This window comes from Argentina anserina, chromosome 1 (assembly GCF_933775445.1).
Source record: "Argentina anserina chromosome 1, drPotAnse1.1, whole genome shotgun sequence".
Classification (NCBI taxonomy): domain Eukaryota; kingdom Viridiplantae; phylum Streptophyta; class Magnoliopsida; order Rosales; family Rosaceae; genus Argentina; species Argentina anserina.
In genome coordinates, this window is record NC_065872.1 from 6,083,273 (window position 1) to 6,101,701 (window position 18,429).

The window sequence follows — 18,429 nt, forward strand, 5'->3', positions numbered from 1 at the left end:
TCACTCAGCTCTCATTTCCCTTTTTTTATTACTTCCTTCAACCCACTCATTTCCTCTTTTTCTTTTCTTTCTTATTTCTCAGTTCGCCGCACTCATTTCCTCTTCTTCTTTTCTTTCTTCTTTCTCAGTTCGCCGCACTGATCTGATTTCAAATCTCATCCACTACAAGTCAACCATCACCACTCATCAATTCAGGTAAGATAGGTCGATCCACTCTATTGTATTTTATAGATTGAATGATTGATCATATTTGCATGAGTACCGGTTATTAATTGTTTACATTTGGAATTTCAATTTGGAAGATTGCGGTGGTCTAGTGATCAAGCTTTTTGAGAATTGAGGCAATTGGAACTTGGGAGGAGTAGCGGCTGTGAGTGAATCAGGTTTTCTTATTCAAACTGAGTTCTTGAATAGTTCAATTTAGAAACATGCTTCCTAAAAGAAAAAATTTATGTTGCTATGCAAAACGCATGAAGAAGAAAGATGAAGTCAAGTTAGTTAAGTCTTTGCCCCATATTGATACATTCATGAAAAGAAAAGAAAAAGGTCTAGGTGGATCTTTGGTTAATGAACAATCAGAAAAGCACATGGAAGATATTGTGGAAGAACACACTAATGACAATTAAATTGTAGATGATTTGGGTCATGATGCAACTGAGAATGATGCAGAGCATAATAATAATGTAAATCATGCAGATGAAACTTCGGTGAATATTTTTGATCCTAGAGTTTGGGATGCCCTGAATAAAAAGCTAGTAGATCTATTGGTAGAAAATGGTCCTCTTAGAGATCTCTCCATAGAGAGTGGCCCACCAGACAAGTTCAATAGACGTTTTAGTTCAAGATTCTACACTCGATATTTAGGAAATGGAGAGAAGTATGATAGAGAGTGGCTTGTGTACTTAAAGGAACTTGATAAGGTTTTTTGTTTTTGTTGCAAGTTGTTTAAAAGGGGGCTAATGCGGGGTCAGCTAGCAAATGATGGGTACAAAATTGGGGTCATCTTGGTAGAAGACTTAAGGAGGATGACATGAGTGTTGATCATCTCATTAATGCAAATACTTGGACTGATTTGCGTATTAGATTACAAAAGCTCACTATTGATAAAGCTTAACAAGACCAGATTAGAAAAGAGAAAGAACATTGGAGGAATGTATTGAAAAAAATAATTGCAATTGTGAAATTTCTCGCTAAATATAACTTAGCTTTTCGTGGAACTAATGAGAGGCTTTATCAACCTGATAATGGTCTATTTCTTAGCCTAGTTGAAATGAGGGCATAATTTGATGAAGTAATGGAGGAGCATTGTCGGCGAATTACTAATGCTGAAATTCATCATCATTATCTTGGACACAACATTCAGAATGAGTTGTTGCGAAATGATAGTTGTGGAGATCAACGCTAAAATTATAAAGACAATCAAAGATGCTGAATATTTCTCTGTGATTCTTGATTGCACACCGAATATTAGTCATCAAGAGCAAATGTCATTGATACTTAGATGTGTCAATGTTTCAAAAAGTCCAATACAAATTGAAGAGTTCCTTTTAGAATTCTTAAATGTTCATGACACTTCTAGTCAAGGGCTATTTGAAGAGTTACTAGTTGTGATACAGCCACTAGATCTTGCTATCAATAATGTGAGAGGACAAGGATATGATAATGGGTCAAACATGAAAGGAAAACACCAAGGGGTGCAAAAAAAGTTGCTAGATATCAATTCTAGAGCTTTATACACTCCTTGTGGTTGTCATTGTTTGAACCTAACCCTTTGTGATGTGGCAAATTCTTGTACAAAAGCAGTTGATTTTTTTGGCGTGTTACAACGCCTCTATACCTTATTTGCAGGTTTGTCTAACTTAACTCTTTATGATGTAGCAAAGTTTTCATATAGAAAATCATATGGTTTTTTTTAGAGATTTATAATGTGTTTATATCTTATTTGCAGGTTCGACAAAGAGATGGAAGTTCCTAAAAGACAATGTTAAAGGGTTCACTCTGAAATCATTATCCACCACGCGTTGGGAGAGTCGTATTGAGAGTGTGAAGCCTCTACGATTCAATGCTATTGAAATAAAAGAAACATTACTTCAACTGACTGAAGCTGACAAGGATCCCAAAATAAAAAGTGGTGCAAAATCAATTGCCACTAATGAGCTAGGTGACTTTGAGTTCTTGCTAAGCATGGTGATCTGATATGAAATCTTGTTTGCTTTTAATAAGGTTAGCAAAATGCTACAATCGGATGACATGCAAATAAGTGTTGCTATTGGTGAGGTAAAAGGTCTAATTACTTGGCTAGATAGATTTAGAGAAAATGGCTTCAAGGAAGCAATCATTACCACTAAGGAAATTGTTGCTACCTTAAATGTTGCTCAAGTTTTTCCAGAAAAGCGTATAATTCATAGTAAAATTTTTTTTTGATGAAAGAGCCGGTGAGCCATTACCATCATCTTCTGGTGAAGAATGTTTTAGAGTGCATTATTTCTTATACCTTATGGACCAAGCTAAGGGATCATTGCAGAGAAGGTTTGAACAATATCAACAATATGATGATATCTTTGGATTTTTATTTACTTCAGAAACTTTGAATTTCTTAGATAATATTGATTTAAGAGCTGCTTGCATTCATCTTGAGGATGTTTTGAGACATGGAGAGAGTTCAGATATTAATGGGGAAGACTTGTTCAGAGAGCTGAAACTTATGAGGGAAATATTACCTAGAGTAAGGATGACAACTTGTGATATATTGAATTTCTTACAAGAGATGAATACTTGCCCAGTGATTAGACTTGCATATCGAATATTGTTAACTATTCCTGTTACTGTTGCTTCAGCTAAGAGAAGTTTTTCCAAGTTAAACCTATTAAAGTCTAATTTGCGATCAACTATGTCACAAGAAAGATTAAATGGACTTGTTTTGATTTCGATTGAGAGTGATTATCTTGGGAAAATCAATTGTGATAAACTGATTGATGATTTTGCTGCTAAGAAGGCAAGGAGATGAATTTTCAAATGAGCATAGGTGATACTGAGTATGCGAAAGGTTTTCAATGAAGCATCTTTTTGTAACCATTTAGCATCTTTTACAAGGATATCTAATGATATTTTGATGTTATGTAATTAACATCTGAGTTTATATTGTCCGTTTGTTTAAGTTTTTTTTCATAGAATAAAGCTTAGAGGGCCGCATTTTAATTTTCGCACAGGGCCGCCGAAAAGTTTGAGACAGCCATGCCTAGATGAAAGTAACGGATCATGTGAGACTGAGAGAGACGTGATCATGTACTATCAGCTATTATCAATTTACCATTCCTAATTTCCTATTTTGCCTTCTGGCTTCCTTCTTCTCTTTTGTGTTAACGTTGATCCATCTCAGTCTCCATTGCAATACTTCTTCAAGAGGAGCTGTTTGAGATGAAAACCAGGTCTCCGATACCTCAAAATTAGGGTATGTGAACTCTGAAGGGTAAACATGGGTTAAGAATATTGCGAGCATTGTCAAGACCACCTGGATGCCATGATTAGCATTGAAGAGTTCAAAGTCAAGAGCAGCAAGAAACCATAAATGGAAGTAGACACTTGCGCGTTTTGCGGAAGAGGAGGAACTGTTGATGAACATGTATGTGGGAAAGGGAGGAAAACAACAGATGCGTTTTTATTCAATTCCTCTAGTTCCTTGAAGGATATGACTTGCTAGACTTGGGATAAACAAGCATAATTATATACATAGTTACATGATAGCAATGACCTTTTGCAGGGACCTCAAACTACCAAACAAACAAAGTGAAACAAAATCTTGGTGAAACCAATATCAGGACTAACACCTTATATGTTCTCAAATGTCCATAAACAAACATTGTTAAGGAATTAAAGCATACCTAGGCAAAAGGGTTGGAAGAAGCAGCTTCTGGATGGTAGTGAAGCATCTCGTTCCACATCATCTCCCGAATCATATGTTCCCCTAAACTCTCATCTATATCAAGGTTGATTGGAATATGAGCAAGCGGATTGCTTCTGGGATCATATAGCCCTGACATGTAAGGATGTTGGAGTGCTTCTGAGACAGTGATTCTCTTAGTTGGATCAAACACAAGCATCCTCTGTAACAAGTCTATAGCCAAAGGATCGGCTTGGGGGTACAGACGGGAAAAATGTGTTCCTCTCGAATATGGTAGTGATTTGATGAACTTCCTGGCTTTCGGATTGTCAATGAACGCAATATCAGCTTCCTGCTGGCTACCAAGGACATTGATAATTAGTTTTAGTTGGTTGAGGCATTCTGTTCCGGGAAAGATTGGTTTTCGGCCAAGAATCTCAGCAAAGATACATCCTACAGACCAGACGTCAATGGATGTTCCGTAATTGTCACAGCACAATAGCAGCTCCGGTGCACGATACCAGCGAGTGACAACGTACTCTGTCATGAACTGGTCAGTACCTCTACTGGTACGGGCCAAACCAAAATCACATATCTTCAGGTCACAGTTAGCATTGATGAGCAGGTTCCCAGGCTTCAAGTCTCGGTGAAGAATGTTTGCTGAATGTAGATACTTGAGCCCTCTAAGCAGCTGCAATGCATACTACAAATTAATATCTACTACAAGTGAGCTCAGAAATAACTAACTTGTTAGACACAAAATCACATATTCAAGCCCGAGCACTGAGTTCCTAATAAGAAACTGTAAGAGGCTTCAATGTCTTTCATAGTTGGCTATAACATACCTTAGTAGAAAGTTAGATACATTCTAGTCATTTAGTAGAATAGCAGAAATTAGCATAAATAGTTCAGATGCTTACTTGAAATTAGAAGAATGGTTTAGAGAATTCTAATACCTGAAATAGAAAGTACTTGCAATGGTCTGTTGAAAGTGGCTGTGAAGACTTTATAATTTGGTGAAGATCAGTATCCATGAGCTCATACACAAAATACACGTCCTTGAAACTTGTCCTGTGAATAGGCATCATAACATCCTTCAAAGCAATCACATTCTCGTGATGGATATTTCTAAGGAGCTTCAACTCCCTCAGTGTCCTCAATGCATCAATGCGGCTCTCGAACACATTATTGATCTTTTTGATTGCAACTTTCTCATTCGTTTCCCTATTGATGGAGGAGCAGACAACACCGTATGCTCCTCTCCCTATGGGTTTGATCGGAACATACTTGGAATCAACCTCGAACAACGTTTGCCACATTGAGTAGTACTGCTTCCCCCGTTGCCCGATTCCATTCGGAGGCTCAACTAAAGTTGCCATTTCCCTGCAAATCACCATACCACAATCTAAACCACTCCATGTCCATCATAATTTGAGCCACGAAAACCTCTAAATGACTCTCAAACTATCAGAGTTTATTATGAACAACATGAATTACTATATGAACTTACACAAAAATCTGGTTTGGAACAGGAAACATAGCCAAGAGAGAAAAGTTGGAGTATGACATGAAATAATTAGACACAGGTATAAAGAGAGGCTTTAGAATAGAATCAGTTCTTAATTGCCCCTTCTACTTCTGCAGGGTTTGGATCTTTTGCCAGTTTATGTTATTCTTCTCATTTTTCTCCTTTTCAAATTATAACAATTTCATTAACACTTTCTGCCTTCTTCCTTTTTTCTTAAAACCCCACTCTGTACTCTGCCAACTCCCAAAGTCCTAATATTTCTCTCTTCCTTTACTTGCCTACCCAGCAACTCTCCAATCCCATTCACACCAAAAAAAAGCCTCAAACTTTCAGACCCAACCCCTCCAAAGCTCACACCCGAATTCCCAATTCACCAATCCAATTCTCAATTCTACAGCTTGACACAGAAACAACCTCAAAAAACAGAAACCCAGAACAGAGAGAAAAGAAGGGAGCCTCACCTCAATAACTGCCAGCCAACATTAAAACCAAGATCCTACAAGCGTGTAGATCGTTCCTTATCGAATGCTCCAATATAAATCACTTCAACTTTGAAACTTCACAGTGATGGGATCGGTCACGAAATAAAGATTCGTGATTTCGTCTGAATAATCTTAGCGAGACAGAACAGAGAATATTGATAGAGAGAAGGGTTGGAGATACTTATTGGAATAAAGAATGGGGTTATGAGGAAGAGGATGAGAGTGAGCCAAACCCAAACCCACCCATGACAGAACCACACGGCATAATTCACCTCGTTATATAACAGCACCACACAAACGACAGCTCTCTCTCTCTCTCTCTCTCTCTCTCTCTCTCTTCTTTTTCTTCATGCACAATCAAAATCTCGAAGACCCTATCATGGAGTGGAACTGTGCAAGTAAAATTGTGCGCTTCTGTCTTTGAGCTCGCCTTCAGTCAACTCATCCCTTTCACTTGTTACAGCTACCGGCGCAGTCTTATTCATCAGCCATGTGTGCCTTGTTTTCAACGCCATTTTTTTTTGGAATAGACCTATGAAAATTCTCAGTCTTTCGATAGTCGATCATTTGATTCTCAGTTTAACACGGTTGAGGAACTCTTCATTTGGCTAGCAGCCATATATCACGAAACTTCACTAAAATAGTAAACGAATATAATTATGAATAGTAAGACGGATATCTTATACTTCAATGTCTAGAAAATATGTCACGTAAGAAGAACGTTTTTCAAATATATCCAAAATACCATTCACGTTTCTATCAATAATACAAGAAACCACCACACCCTATGGCTGTGTAAAAAAGTGGGTAGTTATTTACATGAAAAAATTGGTAGTTAAAATTTGTAAAAATTTATGTTTTTTAATTAATTTATTTAAGTTTTGACTATAATACCCTTAATAGTTTGGTTGGTAGTGGAAGTAATAAATATGCATACTCAAAAGTTCACAATTTGGTAAATCTATTAGTATCCGCTTTATAGTAGTAGAGATTTGCATGATATTGCAACCAACTTGCAAATCTTAACTTATACTCTTATAGGTTATGCAGACCCATTTAAGGTAGGCCTCATCATTTAGCCCGTGGAGGCCCGTAAGCCTGATGAGCTTTTACCCGGCCTGGCCCGCGAGAAAGCCTGTTTCAGTGGGTATAGTAGTATTGGGCTTAGATTAGAGGTGTGAAACCCGGCCCGACCCGTAAAAGCCCGCCAAATAATAAAATATCATACATACATATTTTATTGGGTTTAGCATCAAACTATGCGCATTATGAAGCAACTATATGAAAGAAACTTCTCGGGATCGATCGACACCCGTCGATATGATCGGTATATATTTTTAGTGATCCTGTAAAAATTTCATCCAATTCGGACTTCGTTTGACTGTCGGAATTTCCGATAAACCAAAAACAACACTAATATGTCATAAGGGAAGACCCATTACAAAAATGTTAACACCGAAAGTCATTTGCATATCTGAAATCACCTAATTTTTATCACCGATTGTGTGCGGTCGCACTAAGGAAACCCATTTGGAAAAGCCCCGGTCAATGAGATTTTTAATATGTCAAAACGCCTCTTTTTTTGTTGACCAAATGTACGGACGGTCAAACAATATCCAAAACGGACGAAATTTTTACGGGTTCCCTAAATGGCTAAATATATATAATGATCACATCTGTTAGTGTCGATCGACCATATTTCGAACTGGAGTAATCGATAGCCGAAGTGTCCATTAATGTATCATAACCTTTATATTAGGTTTATAATAAAACTATCGCATTATGAAGCGACTATATGAATGAAACTTCTCAGGATTGATCGACACCAGCCGATGTGATCGGTATATATAATTAGTGACCCTGTAAAAATTTCTTCCAATTCAGACCTCGTTTGACCGTCGGAATTTCTGGTAAATCGAAAACACCTCTAATATGTCCTAAGGGAGGACCCATTACAAAGATGCGAACATCGAAAACCGTTTGCATATCTGAAATCACCTAATTTTTGTTATCTATCGTGCAATGTCACACATATGAAACCTATTTAGCAAAGCCCCGGTCAATGAGATTTCAATATGTCAAAACACCACTTTTTTTGTTGACCGTAAGTACGAATGGTCAAACCATGTCCAAAACTGACGAAATTTTTACGGGGTCCCTAAATATATATATATATATATATATATATACCGATCACATCTTCTAGTGTCGATTGACCATATTTCAAACTAGAGTTGGCGATTGCCTAAGTGTCAACTAATGTATCATAACCTTTTATGTTAGGTTTAGAATAAAACTATCGCATTATGAAACGACTATATGAAAAAAACTTCTCGGGATCGATCAACACTAGCCGATGTGATCGGTATATATATTTAGTGACCCTTTAAAAATTTCATCCGATTTAGACCTCGTTTGACCGTCGGAATTTTCGGTAAATCGAAAACACCACTAATATGCCATAAGGGAAGACTTATTACAAATATGCGAAAGCCGTTTGTATATCTGAAATTACCTAATTTTTGTCATCGATCATGCGTGGTAGCAACGAGGAAACTCATTTGGCAAAGCCCCGGTCAATGAGGTTTTATTATGTGAAAACGCATCTTTTTTGGTTAACCGTAGGTACGAACGGTGAAATCATGTTCAAAACGGATGAAATTTTTACAGGGTCCCTAAATATATATTTCGATCACATTGTTGGTGTCGATCGAAAATATTTCGAAACTATAATTTATTTGTGACTTTTTTTAGAATGTTTTCTAATAATTATTTTATTGTTTTAAACCCTTAAATTAGAGTATTATAATTTTTTTTCTAATACAAGCCCGGAAGACCTGGTCCGCAAAAGCCCGCAAAGCCCACTTTAGATGGACGGGTTTGGATCTTCGTATTTATAAAAATACCCGGCTCGCCACTTATTTAAATATATTAAGTCTCGGCCCGGATCCGCCACTTATGGGTAGGGCCGGGCTGCGTTGACGAGCCCTAATTTAAGGGATAGACTTTTTCGTTAATGTAACGATTATGCTACTTTCAACACCCTGTTATCTATCTGTGTTTCATAACATTTGGGTGAGTGGGTGACCCTCTAGCCCTAGTGCTATTCTTCCTGTTTATTACCTAATTTTTCCACTCAACTCTGTGGGTTAAGCTAAGCCTAAGCCAAGCCTTTAGGGCAGCCTTAAAAATGAAAGCCACATTCAAAGGGCGGCAGTTCCACCGTGAAGATATGGTAAAGATCTTAGTGTTCTTTCACTTTGCTTACCCTACAATTCATTTCAAAGAAGACATTCTTATATATATTTTGCTCTCCCTCACTCCAACTCTGCCTCCACTACCAAGCAAACAGCGGCGCCAAGCGGAAAGCAGGTAGCTGCCGCCGGTGGCCTCCTCCCTCCTTGCTTAGCTTTGCTTTGACCCCACTTCACCTATCAATCTTGTTCCGTCATCAACAAAATCCAAAGTAGCTCACTAGCTTTCCGGCAACCAAAACTGGAAAGTCGTCGACTCGTCGGGTACAAGGTAGGGTATTATGTTCGTGCATGCACCCGATTTGGCATAATGTGATGATCAACTAATCACACTCCTGTCACGTAAGTTTGTTTTTTTTTTTTTTCACATAAGTTTGCTTATAAAGCAATATCAGTGTGTTACATGAGCCAATAGCGGTCGAGCTTGTAGTTTTAGTGATTAAGAGTATTTATTTCTTACGTTATAGATGTTTCGAGAGAAGAAAATAGTATGAGCAAAACTAACAAATTACATTCCACATGAAATCACTGAAATGACACAAATTTTGGAATAAAAGTGGGTGCAAAACTATACCAAACTATAGCATGTGGCCAAAACATATGAATTCAAATGTCGTAAAGGTTACAATTAATATAAGGGTGGCTGCATTTGGGGGGCGGCTTTGGAAAACCATCAATCAAAGCAAGCATATTCTTCAGGTCTCCCTTCACCATGTGGAATGACACAAACTCCACCTTCAGAATATGCAACTGGATTAACCATGATAGCACATGAATTTCATCATTTTCTTCCTCTTGTTCTTCTTGTTCTTCCTAGGTGCCAAAATCTCGTCTTGTCGCGCAAGCGACTCATGGAGAGCCTAAGAAAGGAAACAAATAGACAGTACTAATCTCTAGTCATTGATGCAAACGTAATGTATAGCTTTTACTCTTCTGTTGCCTGGTTCTGTACTATGATTGTGTTATGATACTAGTTTCATGAGTAAGGTTTAAAGTCCTGTGTAACAATTTTTGAAAAGAAACTTGAAGAGGCCAAGGATGGTACCATCTTTGTTGCATTAAGTTCATGCTCCAAGGCATCGACTCTGCTCATAGCTTCATTCAGCAGTTCCTCCTTCTCATGTGGTTTGGAAGATGGTTTAACTCTCTCTTCCAATTCAGCCATACGTTTCATGACAGACATGAGTTCTGAACTGACGATGCTAGAGCATGAAGGCTGGCGTCTGAACACGGCATCATCACCATATACAGTGCTTGAGTAAAAGGTGGAATCTGTGAGTCTCTTTGGCATGTTGTGGGTTAATTTGACCATCGCAACAATCCCCATGATAAATGCCACAATACCAGCAAGAACCTGAGAGCCGAACCCATCATAAACTCTGGGAGTAATGGGAGTATCATAATAACCTCCTGCTGCAAGTTAAAGAATATCATTACATAATGATTGTAAACAAATTAAAACACAGAACAAAGTTTGGGTTATCTTGGACGGGTAAGGTAAGGAAATGAAAGAAATAAGGCCACCTATTGGTTATCTGATGTACCTTTGCCATTATTAACCGCTGTTTGCCATGATGAAGCCGCAGTTGGGGGATAGTTGAAAGGCCCTTGGATACTTTTAGTCATGGAAGACTGTGAAGATTATATCAGATGAAGTTAAAGCAGTTATAATACATGGGAGAGGGAAAGATAACATGAATTCAGTACAAATTTAGCTAGATGAAGAGCAATGCAATTCCATCTCTTCAAGCTGCAAACATTGACTCCTAGAAACCAAGCACATGATGCAAATAGATGTGGCTTATAATGCCACAGTGACATTATATGTTGCATCAGTGATCAGTCTGATTCATTCACCCCTATGCAGCACATTTGATTTAAAACTTAAGTGCTTTTGAATCTACAAGAAGTCCACAATTTTCCCAACACTCAGGTTGCAACCAAAGGACAAACAAAGAAACTATAATGCCAGTGCTGCAGAATTATCACCACAACTGCTAACCACCCCCATTTCTAACTGTCTCATGCATAAAAAATTATAGAATTTGAAGGCAGCAAATACTGATGATTGAAGTCATCTGCACTTACTTCTCTGTGAAAACGAGAAGGTCCAGGAGACAAAGGTTGCACATCAGCTGCTTCACGTCCCTGAGAAGGTTATATAAATCAACTAGAGCTTTTGTCAACAACAAGATACACCAGATGACATTAAGAGTACAATGTAAAAGGATATTTGAAAGGACTCGGGCCCAAAATTGACAATTAGATGAGCGTTTGTTGGTCCTTGACAACTTAATGAAATTCTCTTGTCTACAAGGGGAGTTTTGGATGGTAAAGATAAAGGAAACGTTGATTTGTCTACAAAAAATGAAAATCATGTAAGATCTTTGGATTTTCTATTTCACCTCTGATACCGTCTTCATTTCACTTGTTTGAACAGGAGGTTTCTTTGTACATTTATGAACACCATTCTGGACCATCTGCATGTTTGTATATCAATTATCTGAGAATTTAAACTCAACTTCCAACTGAAAAATTATACTGTATTGAGTATTTATGGTACAGAAGAAAAAAAAGAGAGGCAGAGATGGTTTTTTAACCGTCATTATCAATTGGTCCTTCCAAGGGCCCTTATCAGAACGTAAACAGTCTCCTTGATCAGCACAAGTACATGCACCTCCTAAAAATTCTGGCAACTCACTGAAGGAGCCAAAAATGGAACATTAATAAAGAAAATGAGCAGCTCTGTGTATATATAAGCAGAAGATGTTATCGTAAATATAGAATAGGTGAAGTATTGTCTATTGAGTTAGATATTGTAGGCAGAAAAGATAGAACATTCTGCAGCAAGGAAAGAACCGATAATCTTGAGTGAAAAATAGCCTGCTGCTCATAATGAGACTTACCTAGCATCAATTATCTCAAGTAACTTGCTCTGATAGTTGTTACCAAGGACCTGGAGGAATATAACTTTGATCATAATATAGTCCTGACAGGAAATAGAACTTTTAGCTCAAAAGGTATACTGACATTTATCTTTTCAGTTGTCTTTGGATCAATGAAGGACTTCACAGTGCTCCACAACATTCTAAAACCAGAACCAGCATTGATGATAAACATACGATTCAAGGTCTGCAATGGAAACAAGAAAACTCACAATTTGGTCGTCCACCATCAAATACAGACCAAAATATGATCATATATATATATATATATATATAGTACCTCAGGATAGTTGTTGCCATCAATCGTCTGAAGGCGAGTAATAAGGTCCCTGGCAGCTTTATTGAAACTTTTAAGTCCCTGAGGCATACATAACATAGACGATTTTACTCTCATAGTTTCATGGGACATTTAAGCATTAAAAGGCAATACACAAAGTAAATTATAGAGATAATAGATTCTTTTAGCACCTTTGCCTACAAGATGAACAAAGCTTTAAAGTATCCCTAATGACTGACATAGAAACAGCTATAAACAATATAACAGCTTGTCTACAAAAGCAGTGGTTATGATAATCATACCACTCCTTGCACATCCAAAATAGTTGTACTTTGATCAATGTGCTTCTTTGCTGCTATTGAACAAGCCGGGAATTTAGCATCAAATGTCCTTTCAAACTCGCGGACATGGTATCTCACGTAGCGATCTATTGTTGTGGTTTCCATCAGCTTGTTTGCATCTACTTGGCCTATTCTCTCAATATAAACAGGCCGTCCATCCTTGTCAACTCCATGGTGTCCTTGAGGATAGTATTTCACGACTTCATCGAGTTCCTTGAACTCAAATTCCTTCGAAATGAAACACTAATGAGTAAAATAATGAATATTGTTATATGAAGACTGTAAGAGGAATTAAAAATTAATAATTTCAAAGCCTTAGAATCTATGAATCCACCTCCAGTATTGTGTCAGCACCAAATGTCTTCCTCCACTGAAGCATGTCGGACCACATTTGCTTGGTTTTCTGTATATCAAATTTCCTGGCCTTCAAGAATCTGCCTTACAAAAATGAATTCGCATTAGAAGAAAAATCTTGGAAACCATGCCACAAACTATTTTGTGGAAAATAAATTGGTATAAACCTCAGCATCTTATGATAATCATCGTGCTTGGTAGGAAGAAGCTCTTCCGATATAAGTGCCTGACGAAGCGAATCAACAGTCTTCATCTCCTCAATGTCATGCACATCGTCGATTTCTACAGACAAGACTCTACTCTGGCTTCTCCTATGCTTTCTTGTCAAAGAGTTTCTGAACCTGGCAGAAGCAGTCAATGCCTTCCTCTTCAATGACCCAATCCTCGTCTTTCTCTCTTCTTCGGTGATTTCGACATCACAAGCTGAAAACACATATTCGATAATCACCAAACATCATAATTTCGAAAAAGTGTTAAAAATAGAGAAGTAAAGTGGGGTTTTCACCTTGCTTTGTGAAATGAGGTCCAGACATGGTTTCAGAACCTTCTTTTGCTACTATAGGAGAGCTTGCAGAAGAGAAACCAAGCACTTACAATCACAGATGCAGGGACCCTAGAACCAAAGCGCTGCCCAAATGCCTGCTATAACATTCCACTTAGGAAAATAAACATCACAAGCAAATCAATTACGCAAATTTCTAAACAAATGCAGCTCAAATAGAACAAGACAAATTTAAAACAAAGCAAATTAGATAATCTGCATCAAAATGAAGCTGACCCAGATTACTACCTTTGATTCAGGAATGGAGGTATCCAAAAAAAGGATTAAAAAAAAAGAAAAAAAAGGGAAAAAAAAAGGGTGGAGTGAGAGATAGTAATGGATACAAATATCCTGAATCATAGTTGGGAATTCCGGCATATTTAGAAAATGAGGGAGAGAAAAGTGGACGAGGTCTCAACGCCATGCAAAAAAGGAGACAACGTTGACGGAATGCAAGGCTTTTTCGCTCAAGTTCTGATTCAAGTCAACTAACTTCCCGGCAGAATTCCTCAATACGACAGGTCGCTTTAATTTTTTTTCATTACAATTTCCAACTTTAAAGTGAACCCAGTTTCTTTCTAGTTGCAGTAAGACTATCAGTGGTCATCAAAGAAAAATCCCTGAACATAGGTTGGCAAGTCACAAGTTTGATCTGCTTCTATGATATTTCCCACCAAGGTTTTGATCTCCCAAGATTTATCTTCATAATTTCCTAATATTGAGAAGGTTGTGCATTTCAGCATTTGGCTTATCCCAGCCAAACATACAAATTGGCAAGGAATCAAGATTCGGCTCAAACAAGATGAGTTTACAGCTTTACATGGACTCGTTCTCATGAACTGAAAGTTTCTGGGAAATGAAGCTGGTTTTGGATTCAATCATGATCAATGTTCTAAATATCCCGATATATCCTCGATATGTCCCCGATATATCCCTGATATTAAGAAAACGATACGATAAGTTGCTTATCAGTCTATTATATCGGTCAACCCGAAAAATCAAGTCAAATGACGATATATCGGGTCAAACCGAGTTTGACCCGATATATCGGTGTTTTTTTTAATATTTTTTTAAACCAAGTTGTTTTGAAAAGAAAAAAATTAAAGAAAATAAAAGTTTCATCGATAACATTCAATGACAAAATAGTTTATGATAAATGATCACCTCTATTTTTTATTAATTAATACTATTTATGTATTTTAATTGTTGAAACAATCAAATATTTTTTTATGAAGTTTATTTAGTACATTTACTTCTATAAGTTTTAATTTCTCAAGTTTATTTGGTATATTTTGATGTATATGTTTATAAATATAGTAAATTTAATTAAAAATTAGAAAAAACGATAAATCCGATATAATCCGATATATCTCGATATATCCTTATTTTACAAAACCGATACGATGCCGATAACCGCTATTTAGACCATTGATCATGATGCATCAAAGGCTCCAGATAATATGCAGCGCCGCTCTAAGCTATATGAGTTTCCCACATTCACTTGTACTAGTTTCCATTGAATGTAGTGAATTTCGATTAAATAAAAGAGAAAAGAATCCTCAAATGGTACATGAATTATGCCTTAATGCACATTTTGGTACCTGAACTTTCAAAACTACCCAAATGGTACCTAAACTAATGCTCTGTTAGCCATTATAGTACATCCGTCAGATTTACCGTTAAAATAGGGGTAAAATCGTCAAAGATATTTATTTTATGCTTGAAATAATAATAATAATAATAATAATAATAATAATAATAATAATAATAATAATAATAATACACCATTGCTAGTTCCTCATATAGTATAAACAACAGTAATTGAGCATTCGCCAAAAACCCAAAAAAGTTGTTGTTCTCTAATTTTTCATTTTTTAATTTAAGAAATTTTTAAAAATAAGGCTTTATTCGTCAAACATAATTTTTTTATGCTTGAAATAATAATTATGCACTATCGCTAGTTCCTCAGAGAGTATAAACAACAGTAATTGAGCATTCGCCAAAAACCCAAAAAAGTTGTTGTTTTCTAATTTTTCATTTTTTTATTTAAGAAATTTTAAAAAATAAGGCTTTAATCGTGAAACATTATTTTTTATGCTTGAATTAATAATAATGCACCATCGCTAGTTCCTCAAAAAGTATAAACAACAATAATTGAGCCTTTGCAAAAAACCCAAAAAAGTTGTTCTCTAATTTTTCATTTTTTTATTAAAGAAATTAAAAAAAATAAGGCTTTATAGATTAAATCAATTTAAAAAGTATGTTTGACAATTTTACCCTCATTTTTAACGGTAAATCTGACGGAAGTACTATAATGACTAATAGAGCATTAGTTTAGGTATTATTTGGGTAGTTTTAAAAGTCCAGGTACCAAAATGTGCATTGAGGCATAATTCAAGTTCCATTTGAGGTTTTTTCTGTGAATGAAATCTAAGAAAAGGTAAGCCTGCCTCATTGAATAATCATTAGTTTTGAGATAGCTTGGTAGATCTTTATACTACTCTCAAGTAAATTAATGAGCCCCCCCCCCCCCCCCCCCCCCCCCCCCCCCACACACACACACACACACACACACACACACACACACACCTACGTAAATGAGTAACAACGGCTTCCAAATCTATTAGGAAAGACAAAAGGTATGAGTAACAACGGCTTCCAAATCTATTAGGAAAGACAAAAGGTTTGATTCAGTAGAGAGCAGGGATAAGGAAGAATTTGGACACACATTTCCTATTCAAGCCTGGAAGAACACATTTCGAATGTAATTTTGTTTTTCCAAAAGAAAATACATAGATTGGAAGTATAATAACATCCAACTGAAGCATCTGAGACTTCTAGTATACTTATCAGTCTGAATCAGAATCATGATTTAGAGAGGATCTCACTGTCCTGCGACCACCTTCAAGATAATCATCATCTTCGTCTTCTTCTTCCTTCTCACTAATTATACCTGTTACAATCACACTTTAGAAACTGCCACAAGCATATGACTGCAAACACACATTTAATGAAGTGTTACCTTTCTTGATTAGGACAACCTCAAGTGCCCTTGTGCTGAAATCATCTTTTCCACCCATATCAATGAATCCAATCAGCCTATCCACAGCAACTCCTTTTCTGTACGGCAAACAGTTGGATTTGTAAATATAGAAATTCTAAAGCAGCATCTGAATGTAAGTAGAAAGTGTCAAACACAACTTTGGGTAACCACTAAGAGATGTCATGAAGTATTGGCCATATCAAAATTAGTATTCCCACCAACCAGAAGCTGTAATCTAGGTATAGCCAGCTAGCAAGTATGAGGGCTCAAATAATTATACGTAGTATAGCTCCAACCATATAGTCTGCACTAATATGCATATCAATACTGGAAATTCAAATGCTTATAGATATATAGTCATCAAGATGGGAATGTTCTGACCTGAATATTATGACACAGGGCAGAGTTTTGACTCCCAGTTTGGTGACAAAGAAGGGCGCATTCTGCATATGATTTCCAAATAATTAATCTCTCACTCAACTGTTGTGCTTACTAAATGATCAAAACGGAGTTTGCAATCTAAGCTCAGTCCTTATAAACACGCAAAACAGTATGTATTCATAAGAGCAGACACTGACCTCGGCATCCAGCCTGACGAACTTGGTATCATCATGCTTCAACGCAAGGGTCTTCAAATGCTTATCCATTATCCTATACACAAACATTGCTAATAAGAAACACACACAAAAACCCTTACATTTCCATTTTTATTCATCTACACAACAACAGAGTCAAAAACCTTACTTGCATCTATAAAACTCTCTATGGTAAAAGTGGCACACAACCTTTTCACTCCCAGTAACTTCCCCCAAGAAATCCCCCTCAGTAATTTCCCTATACTCCCCATGTCCTTGCCTCTTCAATGCTTCCCTCTTCTCAGCTTCTCTCTGTCCAAATTAAACACAGATCAACACGATTCCCACATGACTTGCATAACAACAAAATGCCAAACATCCAAAAAGATCAAACCTTTAGCGCTGCAATTCGATCTGCGTGCAATTTTTCCAGCTCAGGATCCTAGAAACAACCGAAATCCACATACAGATCATATTTCTGTGTCAAAATTGAACATGCAAATTGTTAGAAATGATTGAACTTACATCCATGAGCTCATCAAGGTCGACCTCCTGGTCGGCGGAGCTGCTGGCCGGAGCTTTATCGCCGGAGAGAAGCTCCTTCTGGTAATTGCGGGCGGCTGCTGCCATCACATTTCCGAATGCAAGGTTTTGGAGGGTGGATTTGACTGCATCTGGATCCATCTTTTTTACCTGAAATCGAAAAGTGAATGAACTCTGAGATTGGTATTGTGGGATTGAATTTGAGAATTGGAGATCTGGGTTTGAGAAAAGAGGGTTACTTTAGTTGGGTTGTTGAATCGAAAACCAGTCTTGGATTGCAAAATCGGCAAAATCGTTTCAAAGGTTTGAAGTGGTGAACCGCCAATTAGAGCATTTGGGAATTTGGGATGACCATTGTTATAGTTCTTTGTAAGATTTTATTTTACGCCGCTTTGGGCCTATTGGCCTAAGTTTGTTCAGTCCACTTTCATCTAGGCCCAATAATTTCTTCTTCCTCACTAGTTAGTACCATGTTCTAGTTGTTCTTGTGTGCCTCAACATTGTAGCCAATTTCTTCACTTATGACTTTATGAGATCATCATGTTTTGATCTTCGTGAAATTCCAAGATAACACTTGTGGGATCTACGATAGAAAAGGGGGAATGTCAAAATGCAAGCAATCCCAAACACTAACAGTTCATTTTTGTGTGTTTTTCAGTTATCAAG

The 18,429-nt window shown here is 37.0% G+C and overlaps 4 protein-coding genes across 5 annotated transcripts; 1 reads left to right on the plus strand and 3 right to left on the minus strand.

Moving 5' to 3' along the window:
- The first annotated feature begins 1,379 nt into the window (after positions 1-1,379).
- On the plus strand, positions 1,380-3,007 carry LOC126800607 (uncharacterized). Its single transcript, XM_050528002.1, has 3 exons — positions 1,380-1,848; positions 1,949-2,161; positions 2,583-3,007. Exons 1-3 carry the CDS (start codon positions 1,380-1,382, stop codon positions 3,005-3,007), a joined length of 1,107 nt encoding a protein of 368 aa, XP_050383959.1.
- Positions 3,008-3,702: 695 nt separating this feature from the next.
- On the minus strand, positions 3,703-6,145 carry LOC126799992 (mitogen-activated protein kinase 7). Its single transcript, XM_050527264.1, has 3 exons — positions 5,870-6,145; positions 4,837-5,263; positions 3,703-4,571 (listed from the first exon to the last, which is right to left on the minus strand). The coding sequence occupies exons 2-3, from the start codon at positions 5,257-5,259 to the stop codon at positions 3,882-3,884; spliced, it is 1,113 nt and encodes a 370-aa protein (XP_050383221.1). The 5' UTR covers positions 5,260-5,263; positions 5,870-6,145; the 3' UTR covers positions 3,703-3,881.
- Positions 6,146-9,788: 3,643 nt separating this feature from the next.
- On the minus strand, positions 9,789-13,697 carry LOC126799876 (phosphatidylinositol/phosphatidylcholine transfer protein SFH12-like). Of its 2 annotated transcripts, none has more exons than XM_050527150.1 (13): positions 13,567-13,697; positions 13,229-13,484; positions 13,042-13,141; positions 12,669-12,935; positions 12,370-12,447; positions 12,175-12,276; positions 12,051-12,100; positions 11,745-11,844; positions 11,550-11,624; positions 11,233-11,292; positions 10,689-10,776; positions 10,190-10,554; positions 9,789-10,004 (listed from the first exon to the last, which is right to left on the minus strand). In XM_050527150.1, exons 1-13 carry the CDS (start codon positions 13,592-13,594, stop codon positions 9,900-9,902), a joined length of 1,674 nt encoding a protein of 557 aa, XP_050383107.1. In that variant the 5' UTR covers positions 13,595-13,697; the 3' UTR covers positions 9,789-9,899. The 2 variants fall into 2 exon arrangements, with proteins under 2 accessions (XP_050383107.1, XP_050383101.1); XM_050527144.1 differs by having other exon boundaries at positions 10,190-10,557.
- Positions 13,698-16,267: 2,570 nt separating this feature from the next.
- Positions 16,268-18,073, minus strand: LOC126800083 (thioredoxin domain-containing protein PLP3A-like). Its single transcript, XM_050527370.1, has 8 exons — positions 18,003-18,073; positions 17,746-17,913; positions 17,615-17,662; positions 17,390-17,532; positions 17,224-17,296; positions 17,027-17,088; positions 16,625-16,722; positions 16,268-16,555 (listed from the first exon to the last, which is right to left on the minus strand). Exons 2-8 carry the CDS (start codon positions 17,902-17,904, stop codon positions 16,452-16,454), a joined length of 687 nt encoding a protein of 228 aa, XP_050383327.1. The 5' UTR covers positions 17,905-17,913; positions 18,003-18,073; the 3' UTR covers positions 16,268-16,451.
- Positions 18,074-18,429: the final 356 nt, after the last annotated feature.